At 46.9% G+C, this 25,737-nt stretch overlaps 1 protein-coding gene across 4 annotated transcripts in view; it reads right to left on the minus strand.

The window, feature by feature from the left end:
* The window catches only part of HCFC1 (host cell factor C1), a 124,794-nt gene that overhangs the window by 83,129 nt on the left and 15,928 nt on the right, over window positions 1–25,737 (minus strand). For all 4 annotated transcript variants that reach the window (XM_085871347.1, XM_085871345.1, XM_085871346.1 and 1 more), the window contains exons 2-9: window positions 24,138–24,286; window positions 18,933–19,093; window positions 13,564–13,772; window positions 13,325–13,409; window positions 12,573–12,679; window positions 10,372–10,551; window positions 1,697–2,020; window positions 1,224–1,345 (exon numbers count right to left, since the gene is read on the minus strand). In XM_085871347.1, coding sequence (XP_085727473.1) covers window positions 1,224–1,345; window positions 1,697–2,020; window positions 10,372–10,551; window positions 12,573–12,679; window positions 13,325–13,409; window positions 13,564–13,772; window positions 18,933–19,093; window positions 24,138–24,286 — 1,337 coding nt within the window. The remainder of the gene's footprint in view (window positions 1–1,223; window positions 1,346–1,696; window positions 2,021–10,371; window positions 10,552–12,572; window positions 12,680–13,324; window positions 13,410–13,563; window positions 13,773–18,932; window positions 19,094–24,137; window positions 24,287–25,737) is intronic.

Raw genomic sequence — 25,737 nt, forward strand, 5'->3', positions numbered from 1 at the left:
CCTCCGTGTGGGTACTTAGGTAGGTCGAATTTGGCGAGCAACCCTATCCCACGCGGGGGCCGATTGGCACGATCGCGGTGAGACCGAAAGGTCCACCCGTGACTAGTTCCCGGCGTTAGTCCGAGAGGGTCACGACTGGATTGTCCGTCCGGTGGGCGACGTGCCGCGATTCGAGTTACGTGGCCGTTCGCACGCCGGCGGGCGGGAATCCGCGACAATACTATCTCTTTCATGAGCCAAGACTATGGATACAAAAGAAAAAAAGTTAGTAATAGCAATAAAAAATACACCTTATGGTTCATGGTTCTTGAGCTAGGAAATCAGAAAATAGATTTTGGCATAAAACAATTTCACCACATAGACACCAAATTGGAAGAGCAATATGGAAGAAATAAATGTCATTTTCTGTGTGCGCGCATGCGCGTCTGTGTACGTGTGTGTGCGTGTGCGTGTGCGTGTGCGTGTGTGTGTGTGTGTGTGTGTGTGCGTCACAACAATCATGCCAAAACGACTGAGCCAATTGCCACCCAACTTGGCACATGGACCAAGTTCAACCTCGTGGTGGTGAACATCGGCTAGTTTGTTTTATCTGCAGTTTCGGTGGTTCAGGAGGAAAGGTCACAAAAATTTTCTATGCACATGTGTATCGTGTAGCACCACCCGGTGGTGATGGCAGAGGGTATTTCAAGTCAGCTGTGGAATTAACTCGCATTTTTACACTGTTCACGTCCCCAGAGAGTGAGAAGCCCGAAAGCCAACCTCTACTAATCAGTGGAGGCAGGGAATGAGGGGTAGGAGTCCAGAGGGGAAGGGAGTGGGAGTCCAGAAGGATGGGGGGGGGGGGTGGCAGGAGGAAATGTGAGGGATGGGATTCTGGAGGGGGGGGTGAGAGTCCGGAGGGAGGCGGGGTGGGATGAGGGACCCAGCATTGCCGGGCACCCCGACTATTGAAGCATAAATCTATTCGATGGCAAAGGTCTCCTGAATATTACCTTCTCTCCAAGGTAGTTTACTTTAATAACGGACAGCTCAGGGATGAGCTTGCGTATAAATCATTCAGAACAACCCACATTAGGAGACAACAGTGAACTTTTACATCAATTCCAAGACATGGGTAAACAAGTGCTGAAGCAAAACAGTTCATGGGACTTTAACCTGGAATCCTCACATCATGAGTCATTGGTTCAGATGGGAATGCCAAGCAGGTAAATCGGCCAACTTACCGCAGCAATTGTCGTAGGAGGTGGCTGGGTTTGATTCGGCTTTCGAGCAACGGTGATGATCGTATTTGGTGTGGAGGTTCCTGACAGCCCCTGTGGGTTCTGCAATCTCATGACAGTGCCACCTACACATACAATGCCATTTGCAGACAAATAATTGGTACGTTCACAACACAAAATAATTTTAAACATGATTAGTGAAAAGGTGCATGAGCTCCTCAGGTTATCACAGGCTTCTTTCTAATGGATCAGTGTTTTTTTCCTCCATTAACTTGCAAGGGTTCCCTTCGCCCTCCCTACCAATCCTCAAGTCAAATCAAATCAAATATACAACGAATTAAAGCCAAGTAAAAATAGCTGACCTTTTGGACTGAATGAGTAATCAGTCATCTCAAAACAGCAGGTCTTTACTAATGTAGAAATGCATCTCGACTAAGCAAGAGCAATGGAAATACATCTCAATCAAAATAAGGTACCTGGAGTTTTTGAAGCTCCAACAGCAGCAATACTGCCTGGGTTGACCAATCGGATGCTGGGTTGAATACTAGATGGTGTGCAGCCCCCTGTTTGGGCTGCAACAGGTGCCACAGCCCCAGGTGCTGGACTGGCGATGGTTTTGTCTGTCTTTTCTTTGCTCATATCTGTTGCTGCCACTGGGGTGGTGGATGGAGCTGGTGCAACTTCATATTTCTGCAGCTGCAGTAAATACGCATCTGCTGTCGGGACTGAGCCCCAGCTAACTTCCAGTGAGTCTGTGCTGGCTCTGACAAGCTGCACACGAGTTGGTGCCTGAGGACGCTCTGATGATTCAAATAAAGACAATACATGAAAACAGTTAGAGTAAAAGAAAGTGGAGAAAAAGAAATACAAAAGGCATGGTTGTATCAATCTCATCAGCCGAGCAAAACCAGGTCAAGTGAAACAATGGGGCCGGACAGCCAAGTTTGGTTAGTGTTATGCATTGGCAGTTATCCTCATGAGCGCTCATCAGTTTGCCTTTGTGGTCAAAAGGTAAGTAAGCATCATGACAAGTGCCCAAACATGATGACAGTCACCAAAGTATTGATTGGCTACTCCTCAACATCTGCTTTTCAGAACGGCACACAGTTCCTGACAGGATGGCCATTCACGAGGGTTTAAAGCACACATAAACACTCACCAGCAGCCAACCCAGGAGGAAATCTTGGCTGGTCGAGCTCAATAAAAGTCAAACTAAAAGCACACCAAAATTTATTTTTTAATCTTCAAAAAACCCCCACAAAAACGTGTGTGTGTGTGTGTATATATATATATATATATATATATATATATATATATATATATATATATATATATATATATATATATATATATATATATATATATATATGTATGTATATATGTATATATATATATATATATATATATATATATATATTGTTGCGAATTCGCGCCCGCCGGCATGCGAACGGCAACGTAACTCGAATCGCGGCACGTCGCTCACCGGACGGACAATTCAGTCGTGACCCTCTCGGAATAACACCGGGAGCTAGTCACGGGTGGGGGTTTAACCCCACCACGATCGTGCCAATTGCCCACCCGCACAGGATAGGGTTGCTCGCCAAATTCGATCTACCTAAGTACCTGCGCGAATGGTCGACCGGGTGATCGTACCATGCCACAGGCCGACTCCGGACACGAACCGCTTAAGCGGTCCGTCCCGTGCTACAGTGATAACCGAGCAGTGTTATCGTCAGCCTTGACGGTTCCGATTAATAACCGGGATGTTGCACCCACTACGAACCCCTTATGTGATGCAAGATGGAGGGTCAATAAAAAGGAAAAGAGACGAAGCAGAGCGGGAACAGTTCAAGAAGCATTTTATTCACACACACACAGACAAGCACGTATATACAGCAATGCAGTCAAAAATGCACATATAACAGTTAAAACAGTCATGCAACAAAAGCAAATGCAGAGCTGCAACCGACTACGACCGACACACGGCAACACTTACGCAGTTCTACTTCACAGATGGCGCCAACACACACATTTATACAAAAAGCAAAGGAAGGAAAAGAAAGAAAGAAGTCACGACTTCCCTTTTATGGCTGGTGAGTCCCTCTCCCGCGACCGTCAGCGTGGTCGCGCCTGGCGAACCCTCTCCGGCACTCCCCGTCCGGACGCGCAGGTCCACCTCACAACGGGCGCTGCCGCGTCTCCCGTCCGTGCCTTCGTGACAGAGCCGCTCGCCAAGCCGCGGGCGCAGGACCTCTTCCCGAAGACCAACCCTCGACAAAAACCAACCGAAGACCAACCAGACCACCAGCCAAGACGAAATGGAAGAGACGGAAGAGGAAGAGGTGCCAGAGGAAGAGGGCGAAGAGGAAGAGGCTCCAGAACGCCCGCCCGTGTCCGTCTTTTATAGCGCGGGGCTCCGCCCTGCACCCCGCCCCGTTCTCGGCTCCACCTTCCTTCGAGAGGGTTCCCGAAAAGGGCATTCCCTCACGCCCTCTCTCCACCCCCGCCCCGTGCGGGGGCCGGGGGAGTCAGTTTTTGGCTCTGGGCCAGAGAAGTATTCCCCCAAAATGAGACCCCTCCTTCACATGACCTCTGACCTTTGACCTGCATCGCCCCTCCTCCACTTCAAAGCGCGGGGAAGTCAAACGGGAGAAACAGGCAGGGAAACCTGCGCATCCTCACAGTTCCCTCCTTGGCGCCTTTGTTTGCCGTTCGGAAGCGGACGTAGTGGCGAAGATGTAGTAGCGTAGATGGTGGAGGTGGCGTGGTTGCAGTGTGGTTGGCGCTGTGATGGTGATGGCGTGGTTGTTGAGATGCTGTGTGTTTGAAATAAAAGATAGAAGAAAAACGACGAACTCAAAGCGTCGCAGCCCGGATGGATCACATAAATTCCCTCTATACAACGGGTTTGGGCTAACTACACATGTACCTATGGAGATATCTCACCTGAGGGTCCTTTATGGTGTAATGCGAATTTCCACAGCCGTAACACTACACCCTCACCTTTTTTATAGACTCGTCCCGAGTCGTCAAATTCTCGTGTGCAATCATGTGTCGTTCTCCCCTAGTACGTTTTACCTACGGATCCCTGAGTGCGACATTCATGGTATTCGTGTCCCCAAAATAAATAACCTGAGGACTGAGTAACTAACTAACAAACACACTCACTCAGACGACTTAAATAAAATTGCCGGCGCTAGACAGACATGCCGGGGGCACACTCATATACAAAACACTCATATCCAGGATCAATGGACTCTGCAGGGAGCAAAACAAAAGTCAAAAGTCAACGGTGAACCGGGGCACGGGCCGCTACTGCAGCCCCGTGTTGTAGCTGCCAACAGGACAGTTCTTGCAAACTTGAACGACGACCCTGGCGCACATGGCAATGAACGGGAGGGGGGGGGCAAATGCAAAACAGGACGGGGCAAAATGAACGAGGGCAGTAGGCATGAATGGCAAAGGCAGGCAGGCAAGGCATGGCAAGGCTGCTGCAGCAACCACAGCCGGCAGTGAAGCTGACCGGCACAGGCCTTGCAGTAACACAGCCGTCGGACGATCCTACCGGCACAGGCCTTGCAGCAAACAGCCAGCCGATGAAGTGGGCCGGCACAGGCCTTGCAGTGACACAGCCGTCGGACGATCCGACCGGCACAGGCCTTGAAGCAACACAGCTAGCCGATGAAGTTGGCCGGCCTTTGCCTTTCAGAGGAGGTTGGTGGAGGGAGTGCGGTGGTGCTGGCCACTCGGAAGGCGGGCTCGGACCTACCTACTTGTTTCCCTCCCACCTATCGCCTTTGCCTGTCTCTGTCCATTCCCAACCCCTTAATTTGTCAAAAATCAATTTAGCCCCAATTAATTTTTTTGTTTTATTTTTCATTTTTAAAGCCTTCCCCACTATAATTTCGTCCCCAAACCCCCTTTACTGTCTCTGTTCGGCTAACCTATCGTCCCCTAGCCGACTCCCACCCCTACGTTCCCTTCCCGGAGGGGAATAAGGGAGATCCTGTGTCGAGGCCCAACGAAGCCTCAGGATGGCCTCCTCGGACCTCAGCGATCTTTAACCCAAAGTGGGTCCAGCGGCCCACAACGAGAGCGAAGGGATGGATGGTGCAGAGGGGTACATTTCCTATCTACCCTATCGATTTAACTTTTGAACAAGCCCCTCTCGCTTAAACAATTGGTTCTAACAACCAGGATTCCCGTCGCCTGTGCTGGTGTCCTCTCAAATTCCAGGCCATGCCCTCCAGTTTTTATTGTGCCTCTCAAGCTCTCGATCATGCGGAGAGTCTCTTATCCAGGAAGGTCGCTTATCCAGGAAGGTCGCTTATCCAGGAAGGTCGCTTATCCAGGAAGGTCGCTTATCCAGGAAGGTCACTTATCCAGGATGTTCGCTTATCCTGGCCTTGCAGTAACACAGCCGTCGTGTCCCCAAAGGTCACTTATCCAGGAAGGTCGCTTATTCAGGAAGTTCACTTATCCAGGAAGGTCGCTTATCCAGGAACGCGAGGATTCTTCATCCCCTGCTTACTCTCCTGTCTCTCCATACACTCGTGCCCCCGCACAATTTTGTGGCTGGGCAGTGTGGCTCCCTTGGCAGGGACTACGCTCTGCCGATTCTCCTACAATGGCACCCCCAGGCACTCCATTGCCTCCGAGCCTACCAGCTCCCTAAACACCGGGGAGTGCCCTCCATGGCGACCCCCCTGAAACGCTCACGTGGCAGGCTGGCTTCCCGGGCCCCTTTCAGAGGGTCACCCATGCCCACGCGGCTAATGGCGCCCCGGGCCCCGCATCATGCGGGCGCACCCATGCCCACTACACTATCCTGGCCCCCCATGGGCCCTTGGCCTACTACGGCCGACGAGCCCGGTGCCCGGGGTACCCACTCGGCGATACTCACCTTTCACAGCCACGCTCCCAGCCTGTCAACAGGGCTCCTGCACCCCTCCAAATGGGTGTCGAGCCTACATTCCCACCAACAACAAAACGACCTCCATTTTGTCAATTTAACTAACCCAGTAAACTCACTTTACACTGACCCCGGGGTCCCTTGGACGGGAGTCACTCCTCCCCGCAATCACTCATCGCACCATGCATTCCACATTCGCTCCATACACACAGACCCGCTGGTCTCACTCACTCAACAAGTACACTTTCCATTCCATACTTCTCAACTCACACCACTGAATCCTGCCATGCTTCTGACGACTTCCCCTAACTAACTCGTGCTCCCACGTCATCCCTTACAATCTACAGCACATTCCTTTTAACACTACATAGCTAAGCTACGTCCCCTCCACACATCCACAGTCTGTCACTGTCTTTAAATCCCCAAAAATTAATTTCCCATCTCCCATCCTAAATCTAAACTGAATCCCTCTAACTAATCCATTCCATGGGCCCCATAAGGACTTACCCCTGCCCCATGAGACCGGTCCAGCTAAGCTAACCCTTGCCCCTAACTAGTTGTGTCCTGTGCCCTGTAAAGTGGGTCTGCGGCAATCACTTCACCCTCAGGCGTGGATCTGCCGGGCATTGGAGAGGGAATTTGACGGAGGAGGGGTGGGGGGGGGGGTGTCATCCACCGCGGCCTCTGCCGCTGCGCCCATTTCGGGCTCTGGGTACGTTTGTTGGGGGGGGGTTGCTCCTGCACATTAAGCATTTCCTGCTCGGGGCTCTCATCCTGGGCCATGGATTCTACATAACTACACATTTATTTCTACCCCCGGCACCCGCTCGCCTTGAAACTCCATCTTATTTCTCGGAAAAAGAGATTAATTTAGTACGCTCGTAATTTGGAGGGAATCGGGGGTTGCTCCTCTCACCCCTGAACCGATTCCCGTAAATTTAGCTTGGAGACAGGAGAGTTTATTTCCCGCTCTCTGACACCAGTGTTGCGAGGAGGGGGATGGGTTCGTATCCCACGACCTGACACCAGTGTTGCAAATTTGCGCCCGCCGGCGCGCGAACGGCCACGTAACTCGAATCGCGGCGTCGCCCACCGGACGGACAATTCAGTCGTGACCCTCTCGGAACAACGCCGGGAGCTAGTCACGGGTGGGGGTATAACCCCACCACGATCGTGCCAATTGACAACCGGCCAAGGATAGGGTTGCTCGCCAAATTTGATCGACCTAAGTACCTGCGCGAATGGTCGACCGGGCGATTGTACCACGCCACAGGCCGACTCCGGACACGAACCGCTTAAGCGGTCTGTTCCGTGCTACAGTGATAAGCGAGCGGTGTTATCGTCGGCCTTGACGGTTCCGATTAATTACCGGGATGTTGCACCCACTACGAACCCCTTACGTGATGCAAGATGGAGGGTCAATAAAAAGGAAAAGAGACGAAGCAGAGCGGGAACAGTTCAACAAGCAAGCATTTTATTCACACACACACACACACACACACACACACACACACACACACACATACACACACACATACACACACACATACACACACACACACACACACACACACACACACACACACACACACACACACACACACACACACAGTCAAAAATGCACATATAACAGTTAAAACAGTCATGCAACAAAAGCAAATGCAGAGCTACAACCGACTACGACCGAGACACGGCAACACTTACACAGTTCTACTTCACAGACGGCGCCAACACACACATTTATACAAAAAGCAAAGGAAGGAAAAGAAAGAAAGAAGTCGCGACTTCCCTTTTATGGCTGGTGAGTCCCTCTCCCGTGACCGTCAGCGTGGTCGCGCCTGGCCCTGACCTCTCTCGCGGCCGGCGAACCCTCTCCGGCACTCCCTGACCGGACGCGCAGGTCCACCTCTTAACGGGCGCTGCCGCGTCTCCCGTCCGTGCCTTCGTGACAGGGCCGCTCGCCAAGCCGCGGGCGCAGGACCTCTTCCCGAAGACCAACCCTCGACAAAAACCAACCAGACCACCAGCCAAGACGAAAAGGAAGAGGCGGAAGAGGAAGAGGCCGAAGAGGATGAGGCGCCAGAGGAAGAGGCGCAAGAGGAAGAGGCTCCAGAGCTCCACGCCCGTGTCCGTCTTTGATAGCGCGGGGCTCCGCCCTTCGCCCCGCCCCGTTCTCGGCTCCACCTTCCTTCGAGAGGGTTCCCGAAAAGGGCGTTTCCTCACGCCCTCTCTCCACCCCGCCGTGTGCGGGGGCCGGGGGAGTCAGTTTTTGGCTCTGGGCCAGAGAATTATTCCCCCAAAATGAGACCCCTCCTTCACATGACCTCTGAACTTTGACCTGCATCGCCCCTCCTCCACTCCAAAGCGCGGGGAAGTCAAACGGGAGAAACAGGCGGGGAAACTTGCGCATCCTCGCAGTTCCCTCCTTGGCGCCTTTTTTTGCCGTTCGGAAGCGGACGTAGTGGCAAAGATGTAGTAGCGTAGATGGTGGAGGTGGCGTGGTTGCAGTGTGGTTGGCGCTGTGATGGGGATGGCATGGTTGTTGAGATGCTGTGTGTTTGAAATAAAAGATAGAAGAAGAAAAACGACTAACTCAAAGCGTGGCAGCCCGGATGGATCACAAATTCCCTCTATCCAACGGGTTTGGGCTAACTACACATGTACCTATGGAGATATCTCACCTGAGGGCCCTTTATGGTATAATGCGAATTTCCACAGCCGTAACAATATATTTATGTTTGTGGGGGCAGATGGAAGAATTTCAGAGGAAAGATAAGATTGTACAGAGTTGCTTGGTCCGTGGACGTGTGGGAGATATCTCAATGTAAATCAACTTGGGAAACTGTGAGCTTAAGTATTACGTGTCACCACACAGGGGGTGGTGGTGTGTTAATTCGATGGTGATTAAGGATAATTTCCCCCAGTATGTAATTGCCCTGTGACCTTTTCCTGTTTTTGTATTTCAAGACCGGCGATAAAGGGGGATCATGTCCTTAAAACAACAACTACCAAGCTGTACATCCAAGCAGGCAGAACACCCGCCTCCAAGGGTGACGGCTCGCGAACCAAGCCCCTGGAGTGGATGATTCATGGGCATGTCGTTCGTAAGAGGAAGAAGAGTTCATCTATGGGAAGAGAACGGGGAAGCCACTTGTTGCAGAAGGAGAGGAAAGGTCACGCTGTTCTGTGGTGAGCGGACCTAGTTTGGGATATAATAGGTGGTCAGAACACAGCCAGGAAGAAGAGACAGAAGCGAGTGAGGCAAAAGGCTCGGCGGAGACGGGAGGATTGAGATACAATCGGTGTTCTGAAAGGAGAACAGAGAGGACACAGTTGTGGGAGGACATGATCGAGTGATGTGGTCTTGCCTTCTGGACATGACAAAATACAGCAACCATTCTTGTGTCATGCTGTGAATTTGCCCACGTGATGAAGCAAGACGCTAACCATTGACTTTTGGCTGAATTATATGGGACCAGCGCCAAAGCCTCGTGTCGCGCCATCAGGGGAAAGAGACGACACCATTCTGCAAAGCAGCGGCGTCGGTGAGGACGATCGCCACAAGAAGCTGCACGGCGGTCTCTGAGCCTTGGCATTGAGTATTGCCTCCCGAACTACCTCCCGTGCGTTTGCTCGCCCAGAGAGCGGCTGCACGCCATTTTGGGCGCATTTTCCTGCGCAGTGACAAAAGGATTTGGTGACCTTCAAGCTACTGAAACTCTCCTGGACCTGAAGCTAAGTGCCGAAATAAAGGAGGGATTTTTCTTTGTTTTATTCTGTCCCCTTGTTTGTATTTTAGTCTGTGTGGGTGCCCCTCAAAATTAGATTTTGGTTACCTCATGTCTTGATTTATTTCCATTTATTAAATCATTATTTATTTAATTTGCTCGTGTCTGTGTATCTGTTGTGGGTTTGAGTACAACCCGTGTGTCTCCGTCCTTTGCTGCCCTTTCCTTCCCGCGTGCGCCATATTCTCCGAGAATCTCGGCTGTAAGCCTCCAAGAGAACTGTTTGGCCATCCGTCCAGGTAGGGGCGAGACCCACTGGACATGACAATATATTAAAGTTGCACAAAGGGTTTGAGGATGATTTTTACTCAAATAGAGTGGGAAATTAAAGAAATTTCATTTTCAAAGGACGATGGGATATAAAAAGAGCATGTGGATCTGACAAACCGAAATGTCCTTTTTATGTTTGCCTTCGAAATGATCGAGTACATTGGGAAACTAACTTGCTCACCTGTCTCCAGGTACCAGAGGTCCTTACAGCATACTTGGTTGTTCCACGCCTTGCGGTATCCGTCACGCCCACTCCATACATATAAACGAGTGTTAATGGACACAGAGCAGTGGCCAGCACGAGGACGTGGTACGTTGTCTTCCTGAACGTCTGTTGAAACTGCTTCCCAAGCCGATGTTTCTGTGTTCCATAAGAGGGTGGAGGAAGGAAAGGTGAGGCTCATGTGCGTCACTTCACATGGTTTTGCAAAATAAAAATAAAAAAAAATTCACAACAATTTTTGTTGCAAAAGAAGCATTTTATAAAATCATATGTGCTTGAAAATATCAGTCACACCGTATCACTCTAGAAGGATCACCAATTTAACTCACTTTTTTTTTTTGTATACCTTGTCGAGGCTCGTATGAGAGCCAACACACAACTCACAGCAAGAGGGCATGAGACAAGAGGGGCGGGAGTGGAAGGGACAAAACAGTGGGGAACAGACACATTAGGTGAACTGTGGAAGGGAGAGGGATGGGGATGGGACGGGGAACATGGCGAAGAGAAGATGGACATTACAGGGACTTTCAGGAAGGAAAACAGGGGAATTGAAGGAAGTGGGCTTGAGTGGATTATCGGGGGTAGAAAAGATCGAGGATTTGGATGGGGGAAGATAAGAGGTGGTGGTGAACAGCTGTTTTGAAAGCCTGGAGGGAAGAATGGGAAAGAATAGAGTGAGGAAGTTTATTCCAAAGGCGGGAAAAAAGAGGAATGAAAGAGTGAAGATGAGCAGTGATTCGTGATTTTGGTAGTTTTACCAGAAGGGGGTTGTTGGCGGACCTTGAGCGCCCTGTGGAAATGTGGTGGGGACAAATCGCAGAGAGAGCAGGGGGGGCAAGGCTGGAGAGGAGTCGGTAGAAGACAGAAAGACCACCGACCAACCTGCGGTGATTGAGTGAGAGGCCCAAAGACTCAGCTTCATTGCGGGAGATGCCGATGAACTTAAATGCCCTGGTTTCGACAGCGTGAAGCCGAGAAAGGTGGGAGGCAGGAGCACCAGCCCAGAGGGGAGAGCAGTACTCCATCAGGCTACGGACAAAAGCTTTGTAAGTGGTCAGGAGCTCAAGAGGGCCGAGGAAGGACTTTGCACGACGGAGGATTCCCAGTCGGCGACTGGCTTTTGAGGCGAGGTTGGAAATGTGACTTTCCCAGGAAAGGTCATGGCAGATAGTGAGACCCAGAAGCTTGAAAGAAAAGACTTCTTCCAGAGGATTGTTGAGAAAGTGGATGGGGGGGTTTTCTAAACGGTCCTTTCGAAGAGACATAGTGAGAGTGTGAGATTTGTCTGGATTGAAAGACATGTTCCACGTGTTGGACCAGTTTGTGATTTTATCCAGATCTGCAGTGAGCGAAGAAGGCAGCTCCAGATAAGCAAGAATGTGGCGTGCGATTGGCCCACGCCACCTGGCTGCGGCGATGCCGATTGGCATGGAATCAGCACTTCCCATTTGCCAACACTGTCACTATGTGCAAGTATGGCGAACGATTGGCTGACAGCTGAAGGGAGGGACCTGAGGAGGCAGCGCAGTGGAAGGGGAGAGCATGCGAGCAGCTGTGGAGGGGATTGAGAGCCTGTGTGAGCGAGTACAATGCACTGGATTCCCCACACAGCATGTGCTGCTGTTGCTATCGACCTGGGAAATTTTCCCAACCCTGCTGCTGCTTTTCAATCTCTCCAGGTCATGTGGAATTGATGTGTATGGTCGTGGAATCTTACATTATATTGACTGGCGGGTCAAGTTCTGATTTGTTATTCCTCCCATCTTCACCCAAGTTTCTCTATCTGTGTTGTGCCGTCTTGTTTCAATAACTTAATCTTGTTTGTTCAGATCATGCACCCAGCGAGCAGTGCAGCTCTGGTAAAATCATGTTGGTCCATTGGACGCTTCCCCACAAAGGAGCAAATTGGCTATTTGGATTACAGAAAGGCAATAATTACTGGCGTCTGATAAAACTGCTTATTATCGGATCATAATCGAAATTGCTTGTGCCAATCGACTATCTACGTGCCGCTGTGCACGAGTCCTTTGGTGTAGCTGTTAACCCTCACTCGGTGAGGCGGGCCATAAACCAACGTGCATGCACATACATGCACACACGCTCACTTTGTCTTCATTTTACAGGAAAACAGCCACAGAAAAGAGGAGACTTTGACACACCGAGATTGAAGCAGGCTAGCGTGTTGGTGCATTTCCACTCCTTCTCATGTGCCGCAACCTTCACATCCTCCAGCACAAGGGGAACCCAGCCACCAAAGACATACATCCTGAAAGCAAATGAGCAAAATAAAATAGGTAGCTTCATACTCATCCACCCCACGTCAACATCACATTGAAGTTCAACATAAAATAAGTTGTCTTGGAGCCTTCGCTGACTCTATTTTTGTCTTGCTATTTCTGCTCCCATTTCTGCGTCCAACCAATGCTCCCCCACATTGCATACATTCTACCAGAAGTTCCATCTTTGTTACCCTCCCCAAGTATTAGCTTAATGCTCACCTCCATTCATAAATTTCATTCTTCTCTCTCCTGAGGAACTAAAATATTGGGTCTGTTGTCTTGTACTTTTTCCTCCTGGCCATAAAGTTTGCTGTGAACACCAGGTCTCATGATCTCTCTTACTTAACCCTTGCACTTTACGATAGTATACTGGCTGAGACCCTGTCTCCCTTGCATCTGCAACTCCTCTCTTCATTGTTGTAGTGCATCGGTACACTGTCTGTTTCCCCTTTATCTAACTTTGTGTCTTGTGGACTCTTTGCCCCACCTACCCCCTCAAACAATAGTTCCATTCTTCCACAATCCTCTACCACCCCCCGCCCCCAAAAAGTACAATATTTCGCCATTCCAACAAATTCTACAGCCTCTCCACAAATATTGAATGCAATGAAAGACGCCAGTCCAGTACACACTTGTTGCCAACAACCGTGGCAGAATGAAGGCTACGAGGAAGTGGTGGAACACCTCCAACCACGGGTTTGGTCCACGTCAGATTTTCTGCATCATGCAATGCACAAGAAAGAGAAACACAAAACAGTTATCATTGAAGGGCAAGTAAATGTGGGATATGTGTAAAGAAGTGTTCCAAAAATAAGAAAGTAAGTTCTCAAAACATTCACATTGCCCAACATAATTGACCCAAGATCCTCACCAACATCAAGGGTCCATAAATCACCAAGGCGACAGCCACTCATTCCTCCATAGATAATGAGTATTGGATGCTTTCCAAGGCGAGGCTGGAATACAACGGCTGTGTGGGATTCACGTGGCGGTGGGGGCATGCAGTGCGTCACAGGAATCTCCCAGCCATGGACGCCTGAGCCGGGCTTTAGTTCCAACACGTAGAGGTCATTGAGATACCTGGCACAGGGTCAAGAATGAAAAACCAGTCAGTAACGACCTTCATAACAAAGAACTAGAGCGAAGTCGTTGTCATGCCATCGCAAATGCCCATGCTTCCCACCTCGTGCCAAGGTTCAAGATGGGAAAAGGTTCCATGAGGAATGAATGACCCAATATCAAAAAAAAAAATTTCTTTCCATTTTTGACCCTTACCTGTACCATACGGTATCATACGCCTTTCACTTCTTAATGAAAGTCTTGACTGCTCCAAGAGATATTCAAGACCTTTGACATTTTTATACCTGTTCCCCGATCTGGGCCTGAACACAACTTTATCCTGGAGGTCTTTTGAAAGCTCCTTGGTTCTCATGGTTGAGTCTTTGCTGTGAAATGCACTACCCAGCAGAGGAAACTTACAGGAACAGCTGATTTTATTCTGAAATAATCAGAATCACTACAATTTAACCCAGATGGAGGCTAATTAACTTGGTGTGTGATTTTGAAGATGATTGCTTGCACCTGAGCTAATTACCTCTGCCATTGAAGGTGAAGTCGGTTGTTTTCACCCCTTTCTGTCTGTCTGTCTGTGTACAGGATATCTCAAAAAGTTGCGGACGGACCCGGATGGAATTTTGTGGACAGGTTCGGTGTGTCACAAGGACAAATTGATTCGATTTTGGTGAAGATCCGGATCCGGATACGAGAATTATTTAATTTTTAAAGGGATTCTTCACCATTGAGAGATGGGGCAAAAACGATACAGTACAGAATGGCATGATATTTCAAAAATGTATTGGGCCCGATATGTTCTCATGGATCAAGCATTGCGTGGCGGAGGTATGCGCTCTACCGAGTGCCCTTCTAGTTTACAATTGCATTATTAGGGGGGTGGACATTATCCAACCAAGATATTTTAGTTTTGTATTCTTTATCAATTTTCTGAAATTTGTCGTTGTTTTTCACTCGCAAGTTGTGGGTCCCGATGTGTAAATAAAGGTGGAAAAAGTCTGATTTAATGCAATTTAATTCCAGGCTACAAGGAAACAAAAGGTGAAAAATTTGACAGGGTGTGTAGACTTTCTTCAGGCACTGAACATAACTGCAAAGTTTCATGAATTTATGCACAATCGTTCAGGAGACAGCGTGACAGATGGAAGGACAGACATAGCCGATTGGAGCACCCCCCGTTTGTGTGGGGCAAGTTACAAATTAAAATAGGATAATGTTTTCATACATTTGAACTTCCGATGGAGAAAATAAATATATTGTTACGAATTCGCGCCCACCGGCGTGCGAACGACCGCTTCTCACAAATAGTTGCCGCTCGCCCACCAGACAGACAATTTAGTCGTGACCTTCCGGAACAACGCCGGAACCCTATCACGGGTGGGTCTTCAACCCCACCACGGCCTTGCCAATTTTCTACCCGTGCAAAATAGGGTCAATCGCCGAATATCGATATACCTAAGTACCTGCGCGGGTAGCCTACCGGGAGACCGTACCTCGGCGCAGGTCGGCTTGGACACGAACCGCTCAAGCGGTCCGTTCCGTTCTGCAGTGATAACCGAGCGGGTATTATCGCCCGACCTCACCCAATCCGATTCTATTTAACGGGTATTTAAAACCCAACTAATATTCCGAGATGCAATATGGCGTTCCAATGGGGGAAAAAAAGACACGACGAACGGGTAACATTCACACAACCACATATACAGCCATGCAATCAATGCGGGTATTCAAGAACACGTATACAGGCAAACAATCATGCACGGGACGGGGACAAGACACGAGCAAGGTGAAATCACTACGACCGTCTATCAGCAATTATCTAGTCACTTAACAGTTTTTACTTACAGGACACGGCGCCACCAACATTCATTCAAAAGAAAGGAAAGGGCCACCCTCAAAGACGAGGGCGCCAGACGGTCCGTAGACCTTTATGGCATGGAGCCTGGTTGACCGAACGGACCCCACGAGACCGTTGCAGGTTACCTGCACCCTCGTGGTGCGATGATGGGCGAGCTCTCTCCGGCGCTCTCCTCCCGGGTGCGCAGGCTGCGTGGCAGAGCTGCAAAGCGGCGCCTCCCATCCGCGTCCTTCGCGCTTCGACCCGGACCACTGCACACGACTTGGCGCGCCCAAGGAGAAGGCACCACCTTGACGATGACGAAACCACCAATGCACACGAAGAAGACCACCAGTGCACCACCACGAAGACGACCACCAACCCGAAGACGACAAAAAGCAAAAAGCCCCCAACAACAACACACTTTACTTGGTGTCGTGCGCCCTTATATCCCTCAGTTCCAACGCCTCGATCCTCCCCGTTTATTGCTCCGCCCCTCCTTCCAGCTCCTGCGGGAAGCTTCCAGCAAAGGGGCGTGCCCTCTCGCCCCCCCTCCCCGCGCGCCTCGCGGGGGCCGAGAGAATCATTCTTGGCACAGGTCCAGGGAGATTCATTCCCCCAAAATGAGGCCCCTCCTTCACATGACCTTTGACCTCTGGCTGGAATCGCACTTCCCCCACACCAAAGCGCGGGAAAACAGGTGGGAAAATCCGCACGCCACCATAGAGAGTTGTGGTTTGGTTTGTGGAGAAGGGGATCGGCAGTTGGCGTAGCGGGGAAGGTGGTTAGGTGATGGGCGTAATTGTGGTTGGCGTTTGTTGTGAAGCCGTTGATGAGTGATGTTGGTGGTTGGTCCAAAATAACGATAGTAAAGAAAAAGCTATCTCAAAGGATCACAGCCCTGTGACACGAATAATTCTCATTAAACAACGGTGGGGAAATCTAACTGAACAGACTTATCGATCTAACTGAACTACGGACCTTTATGGTGTTCTGCAAATTTCCACAGCCGTAACACTACCCCCTCCCCTTTTTACATACTCGTCCCGAGTCGTCGAAGTTTCCTGTGCCATCATGTGTAAGTTCTCCCCGAGTACGAGAGGTTTGTCCAAAATACCTGAACGTGGATCGGGTGTACAAAATGTTCAGTTTTGTGCTCGGAACATTTTACAGAGCACTGTTCTGAAACAAAAGATGGCTAGATCTTGTGGTTATCCACCACAATTGAGAGAGGATGATACACCCACAATTAAGTGGAAGAAACAGCTGTCGCTCAAAACTGTATCACCATCTCTACCAAGATACCAGCATATGTACACGGACAATTTGAGCGGTGAATCAAACGCCTGTTGCCATTGCTCGGCAGTTACCACAAGAGTAAATGAAAACAATTATAGATTCTCAAAACAAATATCTGCAAGTCAAATGAACCACCATCTATTTATTGTATGCCTGGTGTTGGCTCAATGGTTAGGGTGGCAGGCTTTGGATCCTAGGGGTCCTCAGTTCAAATCCTGCTCAGCTGTTTAATTAATACCAGGTGGGGTTAACTCAGCCTGTCACCCTTCCGAGGTCGGCAAAATGAGTGCCAGCATGCTGGTATACTGTCGGAGTGGTTACCCGTCTAGGATTGTGCCCAATAGCCAAGGAGACTGCTGAGGCAGCACCAACGCTCTGCACAGAGTATGGTCCCAATCTCCTCCTCTCCTATTTATTATGGAGAGAATGTATGTATGTATCATCTACTCCTCCGAGATGATTTGACCTCAGACACCAAAATTACTTTCAGGGTTTCCCCCCCTCCCCCACAAAACCCACCATCCCACAATTACCACGAACATCTCACACCCCCTCTCTAATCATCACCACCACAACAACCCCTCCCCCCACAATACCCACCACCATCCCCTGCCATCCTCCCCCTCCACAATCCCAATCCACTGAGGAGGGAGATCGACAGCTCACAGGCATGGTGGTGGGACACGGCACGGACACAGATGGCATCTGGGAAAAGTATGAAACGAGATGACCCCATAACATACAAGACACCTGGTCACCCTGCTATGGTGGGATAAAGCATTTGTTGCCCATTTTGTCTGCGGTGTCCAAGTGTGCTGGGCGGTACAAAAAACTGTCAAGTGATAATGAGCATTTCTGCTTGAGTAATATCTAAAACAATTTATCAATTAATACAAAGTCCATCCTTATAGACGGTTAGTTGAACGGAAAATCAAACCCTACCAAGCTGAAGTGATCATGTGAACAGCATATTTATCTTCAAGAACACTTCTGCCTTCTTCCTCTGAATTGCTCGCACAAAGCTCAAAATGATTCAGATCCACAATTCCCACAAAATCGTTTACATTACTAATTTTGTTTCCAATAGTTTCCTCAAAATCCTAATGATCACTTTCACCATTCAGGGAATCATCAATGTTGCTAATGACTGGAATCGGTATCAGAATCCGAACTCGACCTGCACCGATTCTCTATGTAAAACCGCCTTTTGTATCAAAGTGAGTTCACAGTGCGACTTAACTGGCAAAATTGAAAATCGACACAATGGGGCTTTTTTTCCCCCCGACACTTTGTGATTGGCAATTATTTTTTCAAATTCGACCGTAATTAATGATTTTCAGAAAAAAAACAAGTGCTTGCAGATCAAACTAAAAGGGCACTCGGGAGAGCGCGTACCTCCGCCAAGCAATGCCTGATCCACGAGAACATATCTGGCCAAATACATTTTTCAAACATCGTACTATATATCGTTTTTGGCCCAAATCTCTCAATGGTGAAGAATCACTTTAAAGATTAAATAATTGTCGTATCCAGATCCGGATTCGTGTCTTCACCAAAATCGAATCGATTCGTCCGGGTCACACACCCAACCTGTCCACCAAGTTTCATCCGAATCCGTCCACAACTTTTTGAGATATCGTGCTATAAATTAGTTTAGCCCCATCTCTCAATGGTGAAGAATCACTTAAAAAATTCTAGTCGTCGGATCCGGTTCCAGATCTTCACCAAAATCGAAAAGTTTGTCCTTGTCACACACCCAACGTTCCCACCAAATTTCATCCAGATCCGTCCACAACTTTTTGAGATATCCTGCACAGACAGAAAGATAAACACAGACAGACAGAGAGGGGTGAAAACATCAACTCCACCTTCGGTGGCGGAGGTAATGAATTTAAAAGGGGATCACGGACGGCTGGACAACATGAAAACATAATGCCTCCCTCGACTTCATCGGCAGAGGCATAAAAATTTTGGGTTCACCTTTAAGGTTACGGCTTTTAACAAGAGGGTACTGAATGACACACAAAATGCACCTTGGGATGTTGTTTTTTGGATCTTCACTGTCATTGGCCAAACCACCGAAGAGATAACAGCGAGAACCCACCAACGACAGGCTGTGCCCAAGGCGGGGGCAGGGTGGAGGGCCATGCTTTGGTGGTTTGGGTTTTAACTTCTTCCATTCCCAACGACTTGCCTAGAGGAAGTAACCAGACACAAACAACCGCATCCCCAAAATGCCTTCATAAATGCTGTTATTAATTAGAAACAGTTTTAGAAACACCACAAATCTGATGATGGAGCAAGCATTTCATAAATCAAAGATTATTTGAACTAAACATTTTAATTAAAATATACAGTGCCTTCAGAAAGTATTCACACCACTCAAATTTTGTCACATTTTGTTGTGTTACAGCCTGAATTTAAAATGGTTTAAATTTAAATATTTGTCACCAATCCACACAAATACCCCATAATGAAAAAGTGAAAACATGTTTTTGTTTTTTTTGGAGAAATTTTTACAATATAATTAAAGATGAAGAGCTGAAATGTATTCCGTCGATAACTATTCAACCACTTTGCTATGACACTCTAAATTCAGCTCATGTGCATCCAATTTCATTTGATCGTCCACCTGTGACTAATTAAATTGATTGGACATGATTTAGAAAGAAACACACTTTTCTATATCAGGTCCCACAGTTGCCAGTGTATGTCAGAGCAGAAACTATCATGAAGACCAAGGAACTGTCTGTAGAACTCCAAGATAGAATTGTGAGGAGGCATACACCTGGGGAAGGGTATAAAACAATTTCTAGTGTTGAAAGTTCCCAAGAGCACAGTGAGCTCCATCATTAGGAAATGGAAAGAATATGGAACCCAGACTCTTCCTAGAGCTGGTCATCTGACCAACATGAGCAACTGGGCAAGGACCTTTGACAGGGAGGTGACCAAGAACCCAATGACCACACTGCCAGAACTACAGAGTTCCTTGGCTGAGATGGGAGAACCTGCTGGAAGGACAAAGTCTTTGCAGCACTTCACAAATCTTGGCTTTATGTGAGAGTGGCCAGACAGAAGCCACTCTTGAGAAAAAGGCACATGGCAGCATGCCAAGAGTTTGCAAAAAGGCGCATGAAAGACTCAGAGCATAAGGCAAAAGATTCCCCAATGTTACAGACAAAAACCTAACTCTCTGGCCTCAATGCAAAGCACGACATCAGGCAGAAACCGCACACAGCTCATCACCCATTTAACACCATCCCGACCATGAAGCATGGTGGTGGCAACAACATGCTATGGGTTTCAGCAGCAGGGACTGGGAGACTTGTAAGGATAGAAGGAACAATTAATGAAGCCAAATACAGGCAAATCCTTGAGGAGAACCTGCTTCAGAGTGCAAAAGACGTGAGCCTGCGGCAAAGATTTATGTTCCAACCGGAAAATGACCCCAAGCATTCAGCAAAGTAACACTGGAATGGCTTCAGAACAAGAATGTGAGAGTCCTTGAGTGGCCCAGCAAAAGCCCAGATTTGAATTCCATTGAGAATCTGTGGAAAGACTTGAAGATTGCTGTTCACCGATGCTCCCCATCCAACTTGACAGAGCTTGAGCAAATCTGCAAGGAAGAATGGGAGAAAATCCCCGAATTCAGATGTGCAAGGTTGATACAGACATACATACCCAAGAAGACTCAAAGCTGTAATTGTTACCAAAGGCGCTTCTACAAAGTATTGATTTAGAGGGTTGAATACCAATTGACGCAAGACATTTCAGCTTTTCACTTTTAATTGATTGGTAAAAATTTCCAAAAACATGTTTTCGGCACTATTGGGTATTTTGTTTTGCATGATCTTTGACTATTTTTAACCTCTGCCATCTTCGAAGATGGATGGAGGTTACTGTTTTCACCCCTTTCTGTTTGTTTGTTTGTGAACAGTATTACGGAAAAACTTGACAGATTTCGATGAAACTTGGGGGGGGGGGGGAGGGGTTAGGTATGGTCCAAGGATCATGCCATTAAATTTTGGACTTGCCCCCCCCAAAAATTTGTTAGAGAATTTTTTTTTTTTTGCATTTCTACATGTTTTAAGTGATTTCCAACCCCCCCCCCAAAAAATTGTTTCAGAAAGAAATTTTTTTTTTTGCATTTCTACATGTTTTAAGTGATTTCCAACCCCCCCAAAAAAATTGTTAGAGAAAAAAAACTTTTGCAACTTTTTTTTTTTCAACAAAATTTCGATTTTTTTTTGCATTTTTATATGTTTTAAGTGATTTCCAACCCCCCCCCCCCAAAAAAAAATGTTGGAGAAAAGAACTATAACTGTCAGCACTGTTGACATCATATTTAATGAATAAGATATAAGGTTCACTTGAGTGACCCAGCAGTATTCCCGAGTATTCCCACTCTCCCGAGTGCTCCCCCTCTAGTTTTTTTTAATGCGATCCATTTTAAATTCAGGCTATAACAACAAAATGTGACAAAAGTCGAGGGGTGTGAACATTTTCTGAAGGCACTGTAGTTTTGAATGGTTGCCGTAATATCGTAAAGGACCCTCCAGATATTATTCTGAACATTCAGGCAGGTCAGTGAAGCTTTGAGGAAAACAATGAGGTTAATCTGCGAGACAAAGTACCAAAATGCCACTGAGTGGGTCAATGTATACAAGAAGGATTGGGGAGTGGTGGAGGGAACACTCCCCCTGAATTTTTTTCATTTTATTTTTAAATCAAAGCTGCATGAAGACACAAGATAAAAGTACAAGGTACCACCAGCACCAACACAGTTCAATAACGTCGAAAACTTACCACCGGAACATAACTGCAATGAAATGTTTGAGATAAAATGCGGTTAAAATTTTTTTTTTCAAACAATTCTCATCTAAATTGTGACATTACCAATTCAAGAAGCATCCGAAAACTATGACAGCTGAATTCTCAATTTTTATTATTTCTTCGTTAAAATACTTTTTGTTATAAAAAAAATTGTTTTGATCATAAAATCTTCTGAATGAAATTTTATAGAAAGGTGCAATTAATTAACAAATTAGCAGGATATAATTTGTTTTCTGGATTGTCACGAGCTCCTTGAGTTTGGCTGCTGCCACATGTTCTTCAAGCACGTATATGTCTCAAGCCTACTTTCCCATAGTTTATGTCTTTAGAAGAAACTTTGCAACTAGAACCATCCACAACTTTTTGAGATATGCTGCTCACAGACACAGACAGACAGACAGAGGTGAAAACAAACTCCGTCAACCTTTGGTGGCAGAGCTAATAAGGAAATCCTGGTTTATAAGGTTTGTTGACCACAGCAGCAATGGGTGTCCCATCTATCATCCTCATGAAGAGAATTTCAGAACACATTTTTAACTCTCCATGTAAACTTATGTAATGCAGTGCTCGTCACGAATAGCGACCGATTGCTCGCACGCACCATATATTTGCCTTGAATTTGTTTGGGGTGAGGAAGTTGTGGCTCGCCTCCATCAATTTTTGTTTTCATTATTTATTTGGCCTTTCAAAGATAATTGGTCAAGCACATGCCTGTGCTGCCCTGTGTTAAACCGCCAACGTAATTTCCTTGTTCGAGACCACATGAGGGCGATTCCATTTCATCCTGCAATATGGGTGTACCAGCTCGAGCCCATACGTCATTAGACCAATAAACCTAGGTATTGGCCTAACAGTTAAGCTGGCCAGCTTAAGATCTTAGGATCTTGAGTTTGAGCCCGTCTTGTCGTTAAATAACACCAGGTGGGTTGACTCAGCCCGTCACCCTTCTAAGGTCGGCAAAACGGGCACCAGCTTACTGGAAACAGGGCCACTTCATCAGAGGCACAGTCGCACTCCCAGCAATGATGCAATCAGCAACCACAGGCTGCATATGAAATTGTAAATGGACCAATAGAAATTTGCTTCAGTCATTCAAGATTTGTTTCAGTTATTCTGAGAAGTTAATTTTTTGGATACAAATTATAAAATTCATCGTATTCCAAGAGTAAGCAAAACATTCTGTCGAAGATTTTACATTAATCGATCATTGTGTTTTACATAACACACGTTGTCACCCCCATTCTTTTGACTTATCAATCGATAGTTGATCCACCATTTTCCTTTTACTGGGAGGGAACCGACAGTATCAACGTGTGTGGGAATCATTGACAGGAATGGCAATAGGCAATTTGGTGTCCATGTCGACCTTTATGAGTTGGGACGATGAACTCACTCAGCATTCCATGACTAGGCTTTCGGGTGAGTCGCGTGGAAAATCTGGAATTGAGAAATCTCCGACCGAGCTATTGAATGGACCGCATGTCGAGTCCGGAGTGAAGATGTCATCACCGAAGTACTGCGAGATGGCGGGATCAGAGCGCTGGTGAAGTAAGAATTGTTGTACACAGACAAATCTTGAGTCGAAAAGAAAAGTGACCTTAAGTAAATTTTCAACTGAAAAATGTTGTACACAGCACTTAAAAAATTTGAAAGATGAAAAAGCGAATGAGCGCAACGGAATTCGACTTATCCCATAAATGTTTTAATGACTTTATATCGAAACGACAAAAAGACTCGATGTCAGTCGGCGACTTGCTAAATATGTTTTAGTATCGAAATTATTAATGCGCAATTGAATGGCTGACTTTTTCAAGAATATTTAATCACTCTCCTCTGCTCGCTTTCGCGAAAATTTGGGAGAGCGATCACAAACTCGCCTGCATTTTGTGCAAGAAGAGCTCATAAATTTATTTATTTATTTGTACGTATCCCGTGGCTGCTTGGCTGCATCACTTTCTGGGGGTGCGGCTGTGTCGCTGATGCAGTGCCCCATGTTAACAGCAAGCTGGTACTCATTTTGCCGATATGGAAAGGATGACAGCCTAAGTCAACCCAGATGGTGTTCATTCAATGTGTTTGAAAGGGGCTTGAAATCAAGACCATAAGATCTTGAGCCAGCCACCTTAACTGTTAAGCCAACCAATGGCCTACAAGCTCTGTAAAATCGTTATTTTTGTCAACATTCTTGACTTTCCTGCCACCACCGAACACGAGTGCAGGAATGGGAGACATTCATGAGCTGGTCACTCTCAGCCGAATCTCTCAATTTTTATGATCACTGCATAAAGGGTAACATTTACCAGGAATGGAATTTTCAGAAACGACAATTTTCCACCAACATAAGTCATCCCTGAACATTGCGACAGAAATAACCGTAATCAATTTTCTGGACACTCTATTCATACCTGAAGCTCATAGAGATCATTGCTGTACTTGCCATACTCCACCATGCCTCCAAAGACAAGGAGACGTGTTCCATCACACACAAATCCATACGCAGCACATCCAGGTGGAATATCACCACGAACCGCAGGAATGAACCATTGATTTGTGGCTGGGAGAAGAGAAAAAGTGGGATGAGAACAAAACTAAAGGCAATATAAATAAATCAAACAAAATCTTCTCATTCATTAAAGGCCAGAATTATTCTCACGTTGTTGTGGGGTTGGCCAGGGGAAGCTTGGCCCAAGTCTTTTGCAAACCGGCTGGATGAAACTTGAGGATTTCAGAAAATTTAGGCCAAATTGGCCCTTTAGCCAATTTTGACCTTCAAAATTGATATGTGGTTGAATTCAGTGACCTGATCTGCAAATGCTCTTGAAATGTTAGGTCAATCAGTTGAAAATCGAGGACTTTAGGAAATTTGGCCCAAATTGGCCTTTTGGCTTATGTTATCTCAAAAATAATTGGTGGTTGAATTCAGTGACCTAAGATATATATCCTCTTCAAATTTCAAGGCAATCGGATGAAAATTGACAATTTTAGAAATCATTCAAAAATTTGGCCTATCTTGGGTTGAACTTATGGCTTATGTTAACTTCAAAAATAATAGGTGGTTGAATTATTTGACCTGATATGCAAATCCTGTTCAAATTTCAGGTCAATCGGATGAAATTTGATGATTTTATAAAATTTGGCCCTAATTGGACTATGTAGATTGTAGACCTTTTTGTTTGACCAAATTTTACGAAACTTCAATACGGGACCGTCGCAGGGTCGGTGACCATGATCACCAAAAATTTCAAAACAATCGGTTGAGCGGTTTGGGCTGGAGGTGATCTGACAGAGAGACAAACAAATAAATCAACCAACCAACCAACAAACCAACCAACGGAGGCGATCAACATACTTGTCAAATTGTTTCAATTTTTTTTTTGCCAAGTAGCAAATGGAAGTGATCAACACACTTGTCAAAATTTCTTTTTTGGCCAAGTAACAAACAGGGGTGAATACATAACTTCCATCCACCTTCGGTGGTGAAGATAACAATGTTGCTTCTTCTTGCGTATGACTTGATGAATAGCAACTCAAAATACAAATAGAATTAGAAGGGCACACGGTAGAGCACATACCTCCACCATGTCATGCCTGATCCACAAGAACCTATCAAGCCATTTTTGAAATATCAGGCTTTGTATCGTTTTTGGCCCAATCTCTCAATGGTGAAGAATCACTATATAAATTAAATAACTCATTTCGAGATCTTCCACAATACTGAATCAATTTGTCCTTACCACACACCCGTGTCCACCAAGTTTCGTCCGAATACGTCCACAACGTTTTGAGATATCGTGTCATATTGTTGTGGTGCCGGGTTCGGTGGCGAGGACGACCGCTAGATGGAGCAGTTGTGAGGCCGTCTCCCACCGGACTCCCGGAATTGAAGGTCGTCGCTCCGGATAACCCCGAAGCCGACAGGTCGCTTAATCGAGCGTGGTCGCCAATATTTTGACGGCGTAGGGTCGGGTTTATTTGTCTATTCCAATTCACCAAAGTACCCACGCT

The sequence above is a fragment of the Eptatretus burgeri genome, chromosome 2 (genome assembly GCF_056783735.1).
Source record: "Eptatretus burgeri isolate ZD-2024b chromosome 2, Ebu_testis_v1, whole genome shotgun sequence".
NCBI classification, from domain to species: Eukaryota; Metazoa; Chordata; class Myxini; order Myxiniformes; family Myxinidae; genus Eptatretus; species Eptatretus burgeri.